This window comes from Callorhinchus milii, unplaced genomic scaffold (assembly GCF_018977255.1).
Source record: "Callorhinchus milii isolate IMCB2004 unplaced genomic scaffold, IMCB_Cmil_1.0 Scaffold11, whole genome shotgun sequence".
Taxonomy (NCBI): Eukaryota; Metazoa; Chordata; class Chondrichthyes; order Chimaeriformes; family Callorhinchidae; genus Callorhinchus; species Callorhinchus milii.
Window position 1 is genome coordinate 8,669,615 of NW_024704752.1, and position 19,663 is coordinate 8,689,277.

Consider the following 19,663-nt stretch of genomic DNA (forward strand, 5'->3'; position numbering starts at 1 on the left):
ATGTTTCTATCAATTAAAAGGAGATGGCTATTTAAATTTGGAGGTAAATATACTGAAGGAATCTTGGGGGAAATTAGATGGATAGGCTTGTTGGACCAGTGATCTACTGGTGCCTACAACTGTTGCTACTGTATGTTTTTTTACTCTAATAACAGATGCCAGGGATTAATTGCATGGAATGACTTAAGAATAGTTTGCAGGTAGTATTCCAAGATACCACTTTAACTTGAAGAGAGAGGCCAGGTTTTAGAAAGATGAACACAGATTTGTTGAGAAGCTTTGCTCAGGAGGGTGGTTAAGGACATTGTTCCCTTTGGTATAGGCTGAATGGGCAGAAGCATCACTTTCAGGGAGCCAACACCTGTCTTGCGTTGCGTGTGCATTGAAACACGGCAGATTTTGTACATTCTGCCATATTGGGTGTATGTACTGTGCCTAAAATATTGCGTTAAATCATTGTGATGCCATTGACTGACATGGAATCTCAAAATGACTTTCTTCCACGAGTCTCTTTATTTTACTCTGCTTTCATTTAAAATCTGGAAACGTGTTGTCAGTGTTCACCGACAGTGGGTTCTTGAATTATCTATAACGTATTGCCCAGGACGTGCCTCCCCTAGTTCCTCTGTTGAATCTATTTCTATAGTGTTTAAAGTATCTCCAGCTATTAGCTATACCTTCCTGCTTGTCAAGCGTTCTAATAATCTTCTCACCGGGAAGCATGTCACATAATGATGAGAATCTGTTGTGTAGCTGGGATCTAATGGGTGATACAGACCTTGTGTTAGAAATTGGTTGCTTGACAGCTCCCTCTTGTGTCTTGCAGGGAGCCCAGAAAGGTGGTGCTGCATCGCGGATCAACAGGACTGGGCTTCAACATTGTAGGTGGTGAAGATGGAGAAGGCATCTTTATTTCATTCATTCTTGCAGGTGGCCCGGCCGATCTGAGCGGTGAATTAAGAAAAGGGGATCGGATTATTTCGGTAAAGATTCTCTACATTGACCATCATCACTTTTTGTGTTTGCGTGTATTTTTAGGCTCGGAATGCTTTGGTCATGTCCTTGCTTCCAAAACTTCTGTGCCCTGCACAAACTTCCACCCTTCAGGCTGCTGGCACTTTATAATCACAAAGCTGCCACTGTCTTCAATGATGCTAGCTTTTATACTGAGCTCAGTTACCCCACTGAATTCCCACACAAATTTTACATGATTGTATTACATCTCATCTTAAATCTCATGATTTATTTTTCCTTCCATATTTCTCCTATCAATTTCCTCCCCTCCCCCTCAGCATGTTGTATTATTTGTCCTACTGCAATATGGTTCCTCACACTTCTCCAGTATCTCACCCGGTGCTGATTATTAATATGTGAGCCTCGACAGCAAGTGTCAACAGGCTAGTTTACTTAAATCTTTGACATCAACACAGAAGAGAGCTGATTAATCTGCACTAATTGGGACCACTAAGCAATCATGGCTAAGCATACAGTGCATACAATTCTACAATAACCAAAATGCGAATTGGTTACAGTGCAAACTAAATTATTCCATCAGGAATTATACTGTCAGCATTGTATCACATTCTGCTATTCCTCTCTCGACTCTTTGTCTTACTCTGCCTCACCCTCTCTGTCTCTCTTTAACATTCTCTATCTCATTCTAACTCGCCTTTTCTACATTGTACAAAAACGTATTAACACCTTCATGCTGTTGGTGAAAAAATCCAGTTCACACAAGGTTTCTAAATCCTGTGAATTATTTGTGCTGCACAGCTTTATTGTGCCCTGATATCGAGTGTGCTGCCCCTCGTATGTGGCTTTAATCCCTGCTTTCACCCTGTGCACCTGCCATTTTGGAAGCACCAACAACCTTCCTCCTTTAAAATTGAAAGGATACAAGGGTGGGACTAAATTGAGACCAGTGGATTTTGAAGTTCCCATCTATTATGTTTTTCTCTCAGCTTTTTTCTTTGACTATTGCTGAGTAGCTCGTCTTCCCCAACTCTCGCTTCTGTTCCAAAATCACACCATCTCCACCTTTGAGAATTATTGTTGGCCTAAATTTTCAGCTCTCTTGTGGAGGATGAAATGGGCAACTGGTGCCTTCCAAGTATAGGTGTGTGTCTTGTATTCAATTGCCGGCAAGACTGATGGTATGATCTTGAATGTGAAATTGTCTCTCCTCCAGTGCATGCAGGATCTTTTACTTGTGGTGGAGATGCAACCAAATTAGAACTTAATTGGATTTCTGAGTAAATATTTCAAAGGGAAGATACTCCTGCAATGTTGGAGGGTGTAAGTGAAGGCTTCAGGAAAGCCTCCAAGCATTCAGTCCCAGTATCTAACTATCCTCCCAATTCTTTACGGTAGGTGAATGGCATTGACCTGCGGGGTGCCACCCACGAGCAGGCTGCAGCAGCGCTCAAGAATGCTGGCCAAGCCGTGACCATTGCTGCCCAATACAGACCAGAAGGTGAGTGCAGGATTCAAAGCATTTTTATTCTGTTTTCACTGCATGTTTTGTGCATGTTAAACCTTTCTGAGCAACTGGAGTGATTGTTTGTATTCAATAACCATGTTAATAAAATAGTCACTGAATGAGATTAGTTGCTATCAAGCACAACCTGTCCTGAAGGCCTGCGTGTAAAGGATGTACATTAAAGGAACTTCTGCGGATTTACTTCATTAGCTGCTCACATAGTGTGTGCAGTGTCCTCTCAGCATCTCAATAGCCAAGAGCACTTGTGTCCCCTGTTCCCTTGTGGGAAGGAAAATTGTTCCCTGAGCACCATCGCCATTATTATGAAACCTAATGGTAAGCGACTATGTTGAATTCTTTTGGATTGTCTCTCTATTTGGAGATGTTTAAGTCAGAGTGTGGGAGTCTTACTTACCTGGAAAATACTTGTTTGGAAATGCTTCTCATGGCATGGTAGCTTGATGGGCCAAATGGTGGCCTTCTGTGCTGTAATTATGGTACAATACGTGCAGTTTGTTCCTTTTAAAAATTATTGTTGCACGGTGTCATGCTTGACTGTGTACCATTGAAGCAAGAGCTAGTGTGATGATCCATTGCCTTCAAGCTTGAGAGTACATGCCTGTGGTCTGAGTCATCAGGAGGGCAAACTGGTTCCACAAAATACACATTGCCACAATCTCTTTACAGTGTACCCTGTGAATCACTTTGAGACATCTCAACAGCAAAATGGTAGATCAATTGGGTGAATAGCCTACTTAATAATAATAATAATCCTTGCATTTGATATAGGAAACTTGCCCAAGGTTTCGCCCTGCCAGGAATTGAACTCAGGTCTCTCACTTGGAAAGCGAGTGCTCTAACTACTGAGCTACAGGACATCCGTTGATAACTTACTGATCCTTGACTGAGAATTGCACATGAGCATTGGCACACAGAGGACTGCTGCCGTGTACATTTCTCTACATAACAATAGGATATTGTAATAAACTGCTTCGGTCGGGAAGATCATCCAGCAACACCGTCCCTCTGAGCACTCCTGTCTGATGAGGCAGTCTTTCCTCGGTCCAATGTGCAACATCTACTCCTACTCTTGTCTGTTATGCAAATCTGTCTCACAAAAGAGGTCATAGTTATCATTTTTCAAGTTCTCAATTTGGTTACAAAAGCAGTTTAATCCATCAAACAGACTGGTTAACTAAATAGTTTCTTACTCTGAAGAATTTTGTGGTGAGGAGGAGCTGCGCCAGTCCCAGTGTTTGCAGCTGAGCGTTGTGTCTACTGTGGGCTGAGCTTGATTGTTTTGGGTTCTGCTTTGATATTAAATAATCTGCAGATAAACTAATATTCTGTTGAGAGGGGAAAGTGGGGGGGGCGGGGGTTAGTGTGGAGGGGTTCAAGGCTAAGCTCAACAGAGATGTTGTAATCATCTTGCAATCCCTCTCCCCTGTACTATCGCGCTTCATCTGGAGAGCGCTAAATAACATGTTAACATGCCAGTGATGAAGAAAGGTTAGCCTGCACAGTCGGTTAAATTGTCCAATTAGATTTGGCATTTGGGTTTTGCACCAGAGTTAAGGCATCTGCCCATGTGCACAACATGCACAGTGTGGTATCTCCAAGCCATCTGGTGAAACACAGCTCTCCAGATCCTTGTAATAGTTACCTCTTGTTTAGTTGCTGCCGGCTGTGCAAGTCCAGCTTTTCAACTAGCCTGATTTCTACAGTTGTATATAAAAAAAATTGCTTAAGCGAATGTTACCTCCTAGACCTGTACGTGGAGTGTACAGGACCAATAAAGACCATGTGTCCACCTGGCCATTACGTGGCGTTGTACATAGCTCAATCACTCAATTCTCACTGCCCTGGAATAACCTATATTGTTTTTGTTTGATAGCTGGATGGACCCAAGTCAGTACCATCTGGCTGCTAACATTCAGTGACGCAGAAAGAGAACGGGTGGCACCAATGTGGCAGCATCGTGCAGTGATGTCACTTGTTAGCGGGAGGCACACTGTTAATAAAGAGAATCAGTGGGTTCTTGGTCAGCAGCTTGTGTGTTGGATCACTGGGATATAGGTTCCTGCCAGAATTCCTGATATTGCAATCAGTTATAGTCTCGAGAAATGGAGCCAGATCTCCCCCTACACTAACTGCGTTTCCCCCCAGAATGACAAGTCTGCTTATGGTTCTTTTGCCAGTGAGTACAGGGTGTTTTCTCATATCTAGTAATCTGTCATCTTGTGGCCTAAACGGTGTAGTTCTGACAGAGTGTTAACATGGGTTACAAATGAGGTTATTCCACCGAAGCTTCAGCCCTGGCTGAGAGAATTTCACTGCACCAGAGAATTTCACTGCAGATCAGGGATCGAACCTATGACTTTCCTCATGTATAAGGCTTTCTGTACAATTTCACATCAACTGGCAAATGTAGTTACAGCATGAGACACAAGGGGATCTTTTTCTCTTATTGAGTTTTATCAGAATTTGGTGTCTTTACATCGTGTTTTTTAATTGAAAGGTTGACTATTCCAGGACGGCTTACCTTGGTCATAAACCACTATTATGGAAATTTGTCAAATGTTTGCTGGTAATCGAGCACAACCAAGTCTCCAGCAGCTTGGTTAAACATCAATCCATGCTACCCTTTAGCAAGTAATGGACCCGGTGTAATTCAGTTAGCACTCTCTCAGAAGGTTGTAGGGACTTTGAACTAATTAGCTAAGCTGACACCAATGCAGTGTTGGGAGAGCAATGCATTGCCGGAGGTACCATCCTTTGGTTGAGAGATTAAAAGCCAAGATCCCATCAACATGTTCAGGTGGATGTTAAAAATACAAAAGCGCTAGTTCAAAAGGAAAGGGAGTTACTTATTATAAAATGTGATAGCTTGTTTAGTTACTTGTCTGTCCACAAATGTAAACAATTTACTATTATTTCATTTAGCAATTAAAATATATTTGAGCTAACCATACTGTTGCTTACCTCTCTAATAAAATGTGCAGCAATGCATGAAGTCACAGTGGCTTAAAGCTCCACCCGTTATTGATGCAATGTTCTCTGAAAATTTGCACGTGTGAAATACCCGGACCGCATGCTCAATGTTTATTTGCAAGTTTCTCCCCTCCCCTTCAAAACCCCTCACAGCTACAACATGTATAGGTTTGTACAATCATTTCTGAATAAGCTTTGTTTAAGTCAACAAGGCTAAGTTTCTATGAAACTTGCTATGTCTCATCTTTATAAAATGGGCATTTTTATCCCCTATTCTCTGCGTTGCGTTCTTTCCTCTGCAGCGTTCCCATCCTGGCCCTGATCCAGAAGGGCAGCTGAAAATGGAGACCACCCCTGTCCTCTGTTTATTATATTAAAAAAAAGGTTAAAATGCATTGGTGCAAACTTGATGTTCCTGGTTTTATCGAGGCTAACTTGCTCTGTGCAGTACAGTGATTCTTATCTAATAGTACTTTCTTTGTGCATCTTATATTCAAGTTATGCTTTGAAGAAAAATTCATTGAATTGGATTGTCCAGGCGCAATTGTGAAGTTTTTTTGGACTTTATAAGATACTTAATATAAATGTTGAATAAACATACTATGTGCTCCTGTTATTGTATTACTATGACAACTGTGTTGGGCTGGCTTAGTCTCCCTATAACAGATGTCTGTTCACAATTTCAGCCAGGAAACACAGTGCTAACATTTTGTCCTAATTGTCAGGAAACTGGCTTCAAAACTAAGTTTTCCAGCAAGTCAGGTATCGTGGTCTTGGTGTTTAACCTGTGAGACAGAAGAGTCATTACTGCAGAAATTGGTCAACACCAACTCCTCAGAGTTAAACCATTTCTGCTGTGAAGCTGCTTTGCAATCAAAGGAGGCTTTATCCAGCAAGAGATCAGTATCAGAGCAGAGTTCCAGAGGCATGGACCTAATGTGAGGTTTTTTTTAATATATGCATTTGTTTATAAATATAATATTTGGTACAACAGAAATCCCAAACAAATACAACGTACAACTCCACACGCCTAATAATAATCCCTCCAAAAACAAAACAATAATAAACTGGTCATTTTCAATCTACGACTGTTTGTGGGACATTGCTGTGCGCAATTGGCTGCCGCGTTCGCCCACAAATATACAGTCAATTCACTTTTCATTGTTTACGGTACATTCTTTCACCGCAGATAGGTTCTGCACACTTTTTTGGGGATATTCCCTTTAAAACAGTCGGGAGTCGCCCCGATGTGCACCGTACGCGCACATGTTTATCGTACATACATTTTTAGGATGCTCTTTGGTTACATCTCGAGCATCTTCCTGTACGTTTTGGGTGCGCCCAGAGCGGAATTTGAGAGTTTGGTGCGTCAGAAGTGGGTGGGGGAGTGAGCATTTCAATGCACTTGGGGGTTTGGGGTGGGGGAATTAGCTGAAAAGAAACCTGCATGCTCTCTGTACCAAAGTTACCTTTTCACTCAATGTGGGATCAACTCACTCATTTTCATTATCTATTTTCCCTCCTTCTTCTCTTCCCGCATTCACCCCCCATCCATACCCTGCTGCCTTTAGTGTGTTCCTGCTCCTTGAGGTACATTGAAAGTTGAAATGGTTAATGATCAGAAGTTGACAATGCTGAGCCAGGATTTGCATAAGGTGATTTGCATTAAAAGGGATTAGAATGTATTCAGGAGCATTAAAAAAAAACAATTGGATATGAATGGATTTTGCACATATCCAAATTACATATTACAGTTCAATATTGTTAACTAGTTTCTGGGAAATAGACTGTATTAGGAATTTAACCCTTAGATTGCATACCGACAGGTTTACAGACCCGTTTTCCAGCTGTACATTTGCCCGCAGCATCTCTTGGAATGGGCTTCAGTGGTGTCTGAATTTATAATCCTTGATTTGATATAGCGCCTAATCACATCCTTGAGGTGTCTTAAAGGTCTTCATGGGATATACCGTAAAGTAGATTGACTGTGTATTTTGAAGGTGAAATGTGGTAGCCAGTTTGCGCACAGGATTGTCCCACCAACAGACAGACGGGACCTTGGTTTAATGTCTCATCCGAAGATCTAGGTGACTATGGGCATCTAGGATTATCCCAGTTTCCAGCCTCCTCAGTGCAGCTTCTGACACCCTTACCTAATTTCCCCTGCAACTTTATCATCTGAAAAGGCGGCTTTTGATTGACACTGAACAATGTTTTACATTATGAATGCAGTTTAAAAATAAACCCAGTTTGAATTCTGCAAATATCTCTGGCTCCCTTTGCTGCTAATGTCCTACAACACTGATGCATGTTCCACTGAGCCTTTCTGTCCCTGCAACAAACTTCTGCTTCTGGATTCAAACTGACTGATGTTTTGTTGAGGGGAAAATACTGTGGTCTCTTTTCTTACTACTGCAGGCTGAGCTAAAGCCATTGAGAATTCTTATTAAACATAAGAGTTATGACTGGTTATGCTTATGGACAAATATACTTTGTAAATCTTTTAGCAAAGCTTTGTGCTGGTACTATTGAAATCAGGTTGACAGACAATCAGCTTCACCAGAACATTGCAATTATCTATTGCGAGAGGCCAGGCAACAGTACAGATCAGGACCCTCTTCTGCCTACCTACCTCTGGTCAGGATAGGATTGTGGTATAGAGATGTATAAAGGTACCTTAACCTGCAGTGTGATTCATAATGTTACATATTTAAAATGTGTAACTTATCCATCCTTGATTTGTATTTTCAACCTGTAGTTTGGAACTTCAATTCTGCTTGATCTGAATCATTAACATGTCACTTTCACTTTCTCCCTCTGCCTCCAAAAGGCTCTTTAATAACCTCTCTCTCTCTTGGTCAGTATCCTCCAACTCCCATCTTCTCATTCTGCATGATGATCTCCATTTCCTGTTTTGAGTATATTATCTTATGTGGAAGTTGCTATACTGAATAAGGGCAAGTTGTTGTACTTCACATTGTCCGGGTATTTCACATATGCAAATTTTCAGAGAACAATACATCAATAACGGGTGGAGCTTTAAGCCACTGTGTCTTCATGCATTGCCGTACATTTTACTACAGTGGTAAGTGAAAGTATGGTTAGCTCAAATATATTTTAATTGCTAGGTGCAATAATAGTAAATTGTTTACATTTGTGGACAGACAAGTAACTAAACCAAAAAAACAATGTTTCCAGTGACTTTTTCAATGATCAATATATAGTTTTGTGCTTGCAGTCTTTCTGGGGGTCTTTCCCTCCTCTTGTTCCTTTCCTCTCTCTCCCTTCCCCTTCACTTCATGTACAAGCTGAATCTGATGGACTGTGTTTGTCTGACCATCGTGAGATGCAATGTTAAATCTTGAGATCACAGCTTCCATTGGCATTCAGATCCATGCTGCGTTCTTTACTAGGCTTTTACTTCTAACATCTCATGACAAGGGGTGGGAGAACTTTGCCAGGATTCCCAAGTCCCTTTGAGGTGCATGTTTCGTGTTAGCTCACAGTGGTGTTGATGGGATGGCATCAGTGGCTTCCATTTGCTGGCTTCTGGTTTGTTAGTGGTGAGACTTTTAGTAAATCCATAAACGAACTGTCAGGTTCTTAGATAATACAGTGAAACAGGGGAGCTAATGCATTTTCCTTACGAGGCAGGAAAGAGATGGAGGGGGTGAAACCAGGAGAAGAGGCTGATGTGACAGATCTTTCCTCAAGAATCCTTTTAGCTGTAGCAGACTACAGAGAAAATTTGCCTACCTGTTCTCTCAGCTTGTGACATAGTGCCAACTAATGGGGGGGTGAACTCGACAGGGGCAGCAACCACTTACATTAAAATGAAACAAGAAAGAAACAGCTTATTCTGAAGAGAAATCGGGACCAGTCTAGTCTCACTTTAATTGTTAAACTTCTAGAAAGTGTTAACTGTGTAGAACACAGTGTGTGAGCTTTGCATGACAGTTTGCATATTAAGGAGTAGGTCACGATATTAATATTAATACCGCATTTGCCTGGTTGTCTAATCTTGGCCGACTGTATGATAACTGATAGTCCCGGTGCAATCAGCAGCGTGGCGATGCAACAGAGTCATTCTGTGGACTCGGGAGTCTAGTTGCATCTGTTGTGACGTTTTAGTTACAGTCTCTGACCTCCATTGTAGCATAAAGAAAGTGGTAATCGCTGCTGATCAGCAAGCTGGTTGTAAGTGCTCGTTCAGCGATCGGATGTTCCAATTTAATGTCAGCGGGGGAGCGGATGGAATTTCGGGAACAATGCTGAAAATGATCTCCTGTTAAACAAAGGTGATTTAAGATTGTTTCTGCCGATGTTGGATAATGAATTGAATGAAAAGATAGCAAGAGAAGTTGTGCGTTTGAGATTTCTGTCGATGGATTAGTGCTGAGTATTGCAATATTGTGAAAGCTCTGACCAGAATGAGTGCACTCGAGTCTAGCAAAGGATTTGCAGAATTTGCCTTGTGTGCAGAAACATGGTTTGTGGTTTTTGCAGCAAAGTTGGTCCTGGTGCTCATGAAAACTGCAGCAGCTTAAATGAATACCATCAACTAAGCAGAGCTGTCACAAGTAGTTGGTTGTTGCAGACTGGGATGTTCAAAATAAATGTAAAATACTGAGCAGTATTGTCGGTTAGTAGGAACATTAATTTTTGGATGCTGAAATTGTTGTTTAGAATTGCTATATAATATATTTAAGATTTGTGAGTCTGATATTATGTTCCATATTTATCTTGTTCCTACTAATGAGTCCCAAGGTTGGAAGATTTCAAGTAGAAAACTCTAAATCTACGTCAGTCACCTGCTGGATAAATGCTGTTCAGTTTCGTTCTCGGCTGCTCTTAAAACAATGCGACTTCCAGGAATGAAAACAGAGACTTCCCAAAAGCACATCTGCAGAGTGTGCGCACTGCTCTGCCAGCACATCCACTAGATCACAAAACCGTTCAATAATTCAGCGCATTATTTTAGCTTCTATCTCCCGTGCTGACAATGTTCACGGCGTTTTGTGTTGGTAACTGCTGCTGTTCAGGCTGCGTTTAATTACTCTCTTCCCACCCCTTCCCGGTCGGCCCTCTGCACAGCTGCTTTGTTCATGTAAAACACTTTGTGTTAAAAGATAATTGGTTTAAGCAATGGTTAACAGTGGAGAGCTACAAGCAATCTAATGCAGGGGTTCAGTCGCATGAAATACATGAGCAAAGCTCAGATGATTCAATAGCCTTCTGAACCCCAAGATTAGACTGCAATCCTGCAAGCACGTTATCTGTTTGAATGTGAATAATAATTCCCTTCTGGATTGGGTCTGTCTGATGTGTTCTTGTGCTAGCTGGGGCAGACAGCAGCTGTCAGTGTATTACACCCTCCCCCCGTGTGACTTCTACTCCAAAGTGTTCCCAATTGTGATCCCTTTCTCTTGTATAATGGTGAAATATAATTGATTGCTAAGAAATCGTAACTCCAATATAAATGGTAATCCCTTTGGATAAGCATGAATCTAGATTCAACAGAACCTTAGCCTGAGATCTATAAACAATCTTACTTTTCGTTCACTCATAGTTAACGCTGTAATTGCAGAAGTGATCATTTGGAAGTGTCTGTTACATTTGAAAGACCCAAAGGAGGAGGCTTTCCAGTTCTTCATGCTGTTGCATTTCTTTCAATTAACATGAAAAATAATCGTTTGCCAACAGTTGTAGTGAACCTCACACTTCTCTGTCAGACACTAAGCAAATCAATTGAGTTCTGGAGAGCCTTGCTCTGCTCCCACTGTAACTGAGGTGAGCCTTTTCCCATCCAATGTGTAGCTTCTCTACCGAGATGTGTAAGTGTCAGGGCAGTGTCGGCAGTGTGTGCTTTGCTGTGGAGCTCATTAGTAGAGCACAGTGTAGTAAACTGCACAGAGTGCAGCTCATGAGTGAGTTACACCAGTGCACAGAACAGGCAGTAATGATGGTGGTGGAGTGAATAAGCAGTCTGTGCTGCACAATTTTAAAGTATTTCATATTCAGTCTGCAGCTGACCTGCCTTCGATGTGCTTTCCCCTCTGATCCTGTGCCGGCCTGGTATGCTTGCGTAATGAATTATGATTTTATATTTATTTTTGCTTAGCTTTTACGTGGTTGGTATAATTGGTTCAAGAGAAGCTGTAAATAGTTTGCTCTTTGCTCCTTTCTCAGAATACAGCAGATTTGAAGCTAAAATCCATGACCTGCGGGAACAGATGATGAACAGCAGCATCAGTTCCGGATCAGGGTCTCTGCGCACCAGTCAAAAGCGATCCCTTTACGTCAGGTAAGGACACAAAGTGCTGCTCCTGTACTGTGAGGTGGGGGGGAGAGAGAAGGAAGAGGGGGAGTTTACTTGCTTTGGTCTTTAAATTACAAATTGTGTGATGCTGCTGTATATTTCCCAAATGTCTTGAGTTCTCAGTTTGAAAATTCCTTCCAATTCTATTCCTTCTAAGTATTCCTAGTGGTAGATTTAGTTTTCCAGTCATCAAGCAGAGAACAAACTCTGTCAGAACCTGATTTACGTAAGCAAATATTTGAAGGTCTTTTTATAGTTTAGAATCTTCTTGATGGTGGCAGCTTGGACTGTGATGTTTCCATTTTACATATACTGGAGTACCGCAGGACTGAGAGTGAGAATGAGCCTTCGCTGCTTTTGATGGTCTGTTCATTATATTTAAGAACAGTTGTCTCCACCCCGCGCGCTGACTCTCTCTCTTGCGGGCTCTCACGCACACGCACTCTTTTGCTGTCTTTCCCTTGTTGAGCTCATTGTTTCTTGTTGTCTAAATCCTGCCCTCTTCTTCTCCCCAAACTGTTTAATCTCTCCCCACATCTATCTCTTTCCGCTCTTCCCCCACCCCTGCATCTAAAGTTAGTTAGAGTTTCTGCTCCCTCTCCATCACTAACCTCCTCCCTCCCTTCCACGCCCTCCCCCCCCCCCCCCGGACCCTGGTTGTCTATCCCTGCCTCCCATCGGTCTTCCTCCACCTCAAATTCCAATTGATGCCTAGCAATACAATCTTAAAAACATTTGCCTTTCTATTGCTGAAATTAATTCTTGCTGTTTGGACTTGCAGAACAGTTGAGTCTGTTGTAGGCTATGGTGGCAGCTGTGAGTGAGTGGCTGGTTGCTCCAAGTTGCTCTTAGTTTATACTTTTTCAAAACCTTTGTGTTCAGCCCTTTCAGCCTGAGTCACGCTGCAGCTCCAGCTGTCAGCTGCTCCAGGAAGAAACCCTAGTCCACGTGTGCTGCACACAAAGCATCAAAGTGCAGGATGAACGTCTGGCTCTCAATGTGCAATTCATCCTCTCCATGTCACTGCTTTGATGTGGTTTTACAAATCCACCAGTATCCTCTAAAATCATGTAAACTGCATCTGTTGGGTTTCAGTGTTTAAAAAAAACCACGATTTGAGATTCTAGACACAATTTGATGTTTTGTAGAAGAAAACAATGTAGACGCCTACGACTTTGTTAATGATTTGCACCGACGTGCTGCCTGCAAAATAGGTTGCTTAGCTGGGTTCACCCATCGACACGTGCGGTCAGATTTTCTTTGCTTAAGGCATTTAATTCCCTCCTCGGATAAAGGAGAGTCTCCTATATGCCCAGTCTCTGTCTGCTTCACCTCAAAATACATTCCTTAACTCAGGACCTGCTAGTATTCTTCACAGTGCTTACACCTTTGGTGTTCCAGCTCTGAAGCTTGCTGATAGCATCCTGTGTCTATATTTCACTCACAAGTAGAGAGTTCACAGCTCCAGACTGAGATCCTGACTGAGATCAGGAGCCCAGGATTGGAAATTCGATCCATAAACACTACCACTCGGTGCCGCACCACATCCCAAAAGGAGTCTGAATGAGACTTGTTTGTCCACCCGTGTGGTAATACACCTCAGTGACTCAATCCTTGATCTCTACATTTAACGGATTTTTGCAATTTGCTTCCTGTTGACATTGTTATACCGAGGTCCAGTCTGCCTGTCCCTTCAGCTGGATGTTGAAGATCCTTGACACCATTCAAAAAGATAAGCAGTTTTCTCCCGGTGAACTGGTCAACAAACCTCCAGATAAACTGATCATTCACCTCATGACTGTTTTCCAGGGACTTGCAGTTGCCTGCATAACCAGTTGCTATGCTTGACAGTTAAGCTCTGTAAAGCATATTGAGGCATTTGATGTGATAAGACAGTATAAAAGTGCAAGTTCTTTCTTTGTGTTACTGTAAACAACTAACCCGAATGTTCCGTTGGTTACTCGTAACTAAATCTTTCATGACCTTGATCAACGGGGTAATGGGTACGGATGGTGGAGGAGGGCGCAGAGGAAACAATGCTTCTGTTGCAGTTAATTGCTACTAGCAGAATTGTTTCAACAGCCCCATGCATCTTCAAGCAACAACAACAACAATATTACATTTATATAGCCTTTCATGTCAATCCTGGGATGTTAAGTATCAAACTATTGCATAGAACATTCATTATGCATAAGAGGATAATGAAACACAGCTATTAAGCTTCTTGTCATAAGAGAGTGTTGACCACACTCTGATCCTAGCATTAAGCACATGAGGGAAATGCAATGAGTCAGAAAGAGTAGTGGTGTTCACTAAAATACTAAATCTTTGTAGCATCTTCAACTACTCTGTACCTGTGTACAACACTTGTCAGGAAAAAGCTTGTTAGAATACGTAATGAACCTGTAAGGAGCAATGATGATTCTGAAGTTAGAGGAACACTGGCTATTATAGGGGTGGTTTGGGGAGAGAATGCAGCACTGATCCAAATTAACTTTTGAGGTTTTCTCATTTTCTCTACATCCTGCTTGTTGAACAAACACATTTCCTTCAGTTGTTCGTCTGCTGTATGTGTATTGTTTTTAGTGGGTGCAGGGCTGTGTCTGAGGCAGGATGGAAATGGAGTGCTCAGTGTATTAACTGCAGCGTGTCATGTTGAGAATTCATGTGTGCGGTTTCCAATCAGCAAATGGCAGCTGGGAGGCCAGATGCTTTCCTACAGGGAAGAAAGGAGCATCTAGAGGATACACCAGTGGTGCACTTCATACTGTCCAGGGAACATTTCCAGCCTCACTCCCCTTTACCACTCGGGCTCAGCAGACTTGCTGATCATATGCCTCAGGGCCTCTACTCATATACTGTGAGAGACAGACTAAGCAGAGATTTAATACAGTTTCCCTCTCCTCTTGCTGTTTGCTTAACAAAAAGAAGGCAGCACTACATTAAGAGGCAGCACAATCTTAGTTGCTATAAAGCAAATAAAAGAGAACTGTTAAAATGCATCTATTTAATGGAACTATAAATTGTTTTCTTTTCCCCAAATACAAAAAGCCGTCAACAAGCCAATGGATGTTGGTCTTTATCACAAGAGGGCTGGAATATAAAACACAATTAGTAATGTTACAGGTGATTTAGAGCATTGTGTGCAATTTGGGCACCATACCTTAGAAAAGATGTTTTAGCTTTCTTCATAACAAACTGAAGCTGGTCTTAATGAGCAGTATTGAGATGCATTATAGATGCTGAGCTTCTCTGCAAACACCACCACCACTTCTCACAGTGCTGGTGGCACACTGTATTGCTAGCAGCCTTCATCCGAAGATCCCCACTTTGTGACCAAGTCTACTTCAAGGAAAGAGGGTTGGGAAGCCTGCAAGTTGTGCCTCTCATGCACTACTAGAATTGGCTTTGTTTGTGCAAAAGTGCACAAGTCTGCCATCAGTGGTTTAATCTAATGGATATGATTAAAAATAGAGTGTATTCCATGGGTTGGAGCAACATAAAGCTTTCAAAACATTCTGTGCTGTTCTCCAGTAGAGCTAAGGCCTGTGTAGTATATTTGATATCATCTGTGTCTGATATTTCAAAGCTTTAATATCCATGTAGAGACACTGGGTCTGAGCTTAACCATTTGCTGCTAAATTGATCTTAAATGCCAGTTGGCTCTTGATGACAACCTGAGCTTCAAATTCAGTCCCCAAAATAGATACAAACCTCTGAGATTGGCAGCAGTTGTCCTGAAGGAAGCTTTTGGGATTTACTGGGCATCAAAATTGTTGCTGTTGTGACATTTTGTAATTAAATATAGCTTTGTAGGATTATTCTTCAGAGGCACTGCATTTTAAGCAGGTTATTTGTGTTTTACTGAAAATGGAGCTCATTATACTTCTGTTCCTTAGAGCCCTGTTTGATTACGACAAGACCAAAGACAGCGGCCTCCCGAGCCAGGGACTGAACTTCAAGTTTGGAGACATCCTGCATGTGATCAATGCTTCGGATGACGAATGGTGGCAAGCCCGCCAGGTCACGCCAGATGGAGAGAGCGAAGAAATCGGAGTCATCCCAAGCAAGAGGAGGTAATGGCCCTTCTAATATCTCATCTTGAAATTTCAATCAGGGTGAAGTGGCAAACCTTGTAAATGTAATTCCTGCTTTAAACGTTTAGAGCCTGAAGTCACATTCCTGCACCAGACCCGTTTTACTCCAGGGACGCTTTTTTTCAGTTCCAATAGGAGGGAATTATAATAATAATAACAATCCTTGCACTTGTTATAGCGCCTTTCACATCGGGAGGATGTCTCAAAATGCTTCACAGGATGTACTGTGATGTGGGGTCACAGTATGTTTTTGTGTGAATATTGTGTAATATTAAAGATGCTGGCATTTGTTAGATGTAAAGGTATTTTTTGCCCACAAAGACTGCAAGGTGAAGAGTGCAGTCTGGCGCAATGTGCTGTTGCATTGAAGGCTTTGCTGTACAATACAGCACTAAAATGGGTTCCCTCTACCTTTCTGTCAATTTAAGTAACTTTTCAGAGGCTAGTTTAACCCACTTGTTCTTTTTAATAATAGTGTCTGTTGCATAGTATTGTGTGTTGTAAGCAGATTAATACAACATGATTAGCTCTGTTAAACTTTGGATCCACAATGAATTCTCTGTCTCCTCTCCACCCCGATCAGTGTTGAAATCTGATCGCCACAAGCCTTACTCTGTACTGTTCAGTCAGTGTCATTCCTGTTGATATAAAAATGATGTCATTTGTTGTTGTGGGCAAAAAGACCCAGGTGGTACAGGATTCCTGTGTGATCGTGCAACACATGTATCACATTATTATTAGTAGTATGTGTCACATGAGTGACTGAGTTTCCTGATTGAATTAGTTTCAAACTCCTGTCCACTCCTGGGGGTTGGGGGGGAAAGAATATTCTGAGCACCATTCGCTGTTTGACCTCCAGCAGGCAATCTTGCCACGAAATTTACAGGTTATTTTGAGGTGGTGGAAGTGAGGTAGACATTATGAGCACTGGGCTTTGGGAGAGGAAAGTTACTTCAAATCAATATTGGAATATTGAGATCTTGTGAGTTACCACCATTTAAAGCAAACATTACATTTAATGAAGATCATCCAAAGTGTGCACATACTAGTATGTATATACCATTACACTGACTTGCTTTTGTGATTGAATTGAGACAATATAACCACTTGCTGCTTTTTGTCATCCTGTTCAATTGGTCAAAGATAGAGATATTCTTAGAATTTAAATTGATCTTCTAGCCCCACTTCTCTGCTCGCTCCAGGCACTCGGCTAACTCAGGTCCTAAACCTCCTCACTGTCAATAGCCGAGCCTTCTGATTCTACGCTTCTAATTTCTGGAACTCCCTCCCTCTACCGCTTCATTCCACTTCCTGTTATCTATCTGTCTGTCCCGTCTTAAACCTACCTCTGCAACCTCACCTGTGGTCACCTCCCTCTTCCCCTCCCTCTCCTACAGAGAGGAGTTATCATGTTCAGCATCAATTTCTGACTGTTTACCTAAAAGCATATAGACAAGTGGACTCTGAGACCATGATTAGAGACTTTTTGGTGCCAGACAGCAATTGTTGATGAGGATTTAAAAGCGTTTTCCATTCGGTGTCTCCAGACATCTCAAATTGGAAGCAGAATGATTTTTTTCCAATTGCTTCCAAATGTACATTTAAAAGGTACTTTTCGAAAATACATGAGAACAAAATGACAGACAAATTTTGCTTCATGAGAGGTAATCCTGCATGATGCTTAACAACCAGCAAGTGGGCCAAATGATTACACAGTTGTATAACTAAGACTTGAACTCTGACTTCAAGAGTGGTGACCCATCACTGTGACAAAGGTGCTGCTGAGATGTGTCAAAACCAGTTCTTTATTGATCCTCCACATACCTTAATATACTTCTGTCATATCTGGGGGAGACTTTAAGACACTATTCGTTTTAAACCTTTGGTTGTGCTCACTAAAGTCACGTGAATCATACTCTAGCACTGGATGATGGTGTTCTGTGGCAGTGTGGCCAGACTCAGTAGTGTGAGTAGTCAGAAAATTAATGCCAAACATAACAACTACATTATAGTACATCTCCAGTGGAGCTGCCCTGAGTTGGCCAGCCAGCCAATAATGTTCTCCTGAATCATTTTTCCCAACTATTAATCTTCTCATTTGTTAAAACAATCCATACACTATTTAACCAATAATACTGAATACAGAGTCAGGCAGAACTTTCTTCACACATACTATAGACTTGCAGAATGTTTCTCGGCAGGCTGTTGAAACAGACATTCTGGAAACACTATTTCAAGAACTTATACAAAATAACATTTAATTTAACTAGTTATCCAAGTAAGGACAGTGTTGCTTATATATCTGGTATATGTAAACATGAGGTTTTCCTGCTCCTGCAGGGTTTCTGTGTGTTTGCTAATTATCCAGCTGAAATATCCTTCACCCTCTTCAAACATCATTACCACCCTTTTCCAGCCTTTGCTTATAAAATGATTCATTCCTCATTCATGTCATCACTTTAACAGAAATGGGCAACTTGTACTGCAGAACATAGGAAAACAGGAAGAGAAGGAGGCCATTCAGTCCAACGAGTCTATTCCAAAGGTTAATTAGATCTTCACGGGTCTTTTAATCGCCATACCATTTAATACCTTAGAGTACACATCTCCTATCCTTACCTGACTGTTTCAGCCTCCTATTGTACTTCGTAAAAATTTCTATAATCTTCTTCTGAAAATCACTACTACTGAAAGTTTGCACTTTTCAAGTCTTGAGGATGTCCATGATCAGCCCTAGAGTTACGGTGCTTTTAAGGTGTTTTATTCCCGCTCACTCCCTGTGGGAAGAGCTGAATCCCAACTCAGCATCTTTCCAACAACAACAACAAGATTTCATTTATAGAGCACCTTTCACGTCGGGAGGACGTCCCAAGGCGCTGGACAGTTGGGTCAGGACCCGAGCAGGGGGGAAATGGTCAGGGTGAGGGGAGGGAAGGGAGGGAGCGAGGAGGGGGTAGAGAGTCGAGAGGGGAGCTGAAGGCACGGTCAAAGAGAAAGGTCTTGAGACCGGCCTCGAAGGAGGAAAGGGAGGAGGCGGCGAAGGCACTGGGGGATGGAGTTCCAGAGCCTAGGGGTTGAAAGGTTGAAGGCCCGGCCACCGATGGTAGGGCGGTTGGGGCGGGGGATGTGGAGCAGACCGGAGCCAGAGGAACGGAGGGTACGGGCAGGTAGGTAGGGGGATAGTAGGTCAGAGAGGTAGGAGGGAGCGAAGCCGTGAATGGCCTTGTAGGTGAGGATGAGGAGCAGTTCTAGCTTTGCAAGCAGCAGTTTTAGCTTTGGTAGCTCAGTGTGACTGGGGAGTGGAAATCTGAAAATAACCACCTCCCAACACCCAAACCCTGTTCATCCTTATCCTAAAACCACTGATTGTAGACACATTTTTTGTTTTTAACAACAATGAATCAATGTGAGTTTAGCACCTGCATTATTTTATATATATTGGTTCTAGGATGCAGAGCCTTGAGACTGTTCAGCTGTAAGTAGATTAATTTATAAGGTGCTTCAGTGACAACGCTGATAATGAAAAGGCTGCAGAGTTGTGACTGTTACTCAGCAATGAAACCTCTGTGTTTGATTTAGAAATGCCATAATTCAGCTGCCTTACAAGAGATCGAACGTGCAATACTTGTCCTGATTTTTTTTCAATGCCTCTAGAGTTGAAAAGAAAGAACGCGCGAGGTTAAAGACCGTGAAATTCAATTCAAAATCCAGAGGCGATAAAGGGGTGAGTGCTGAATTGGGAAGAGGAATATTGTGTGTGTTTTTACATATGATACT

The 19,663-nt window shown here is 42.0% G+C and overlaps 1 protein-coding gene across 8 annotated transcripts in view; it reads left to right on the forward strand.

The window, feature by feature from the left end:
* Positions 1–19,663, forward strand: part of LOC103181252 (disks large homolog 1) — a 198,152-nt gene that overhangs the window by 155,924 nt on the left and 22,565 nt on the right. For 7 of the 8 annotated variants that reach the window (XM_042339091.1, XM_007897864.2, XM_042339089.1 and 4 more), the window contains 5 exons: positions 827–983; positions 2,371–2,473; positions 11,660–11,774; positions 15,689–15,865; positions 19,541–19,610. In XM_042339091.1, coding sequence (XP_042195025.1) covers positions 827–983; positions 2,371–2,473; positions 11,660–11,774; positions 15,689–15,865; positions 19,541–19,610 — 622 coding nt within the window. Of the gene's footprint in view, positions 1–826; positions 984–2,370; positions 2,474–9,593; positions 9,769–11,659; positions 11,775–15,688; positions 15,866–19,540; positions 19,611–19,663 lie in introns of those variants that run through there. The other variant, XM_007898298.2, reaches the window with a different exon arrangement.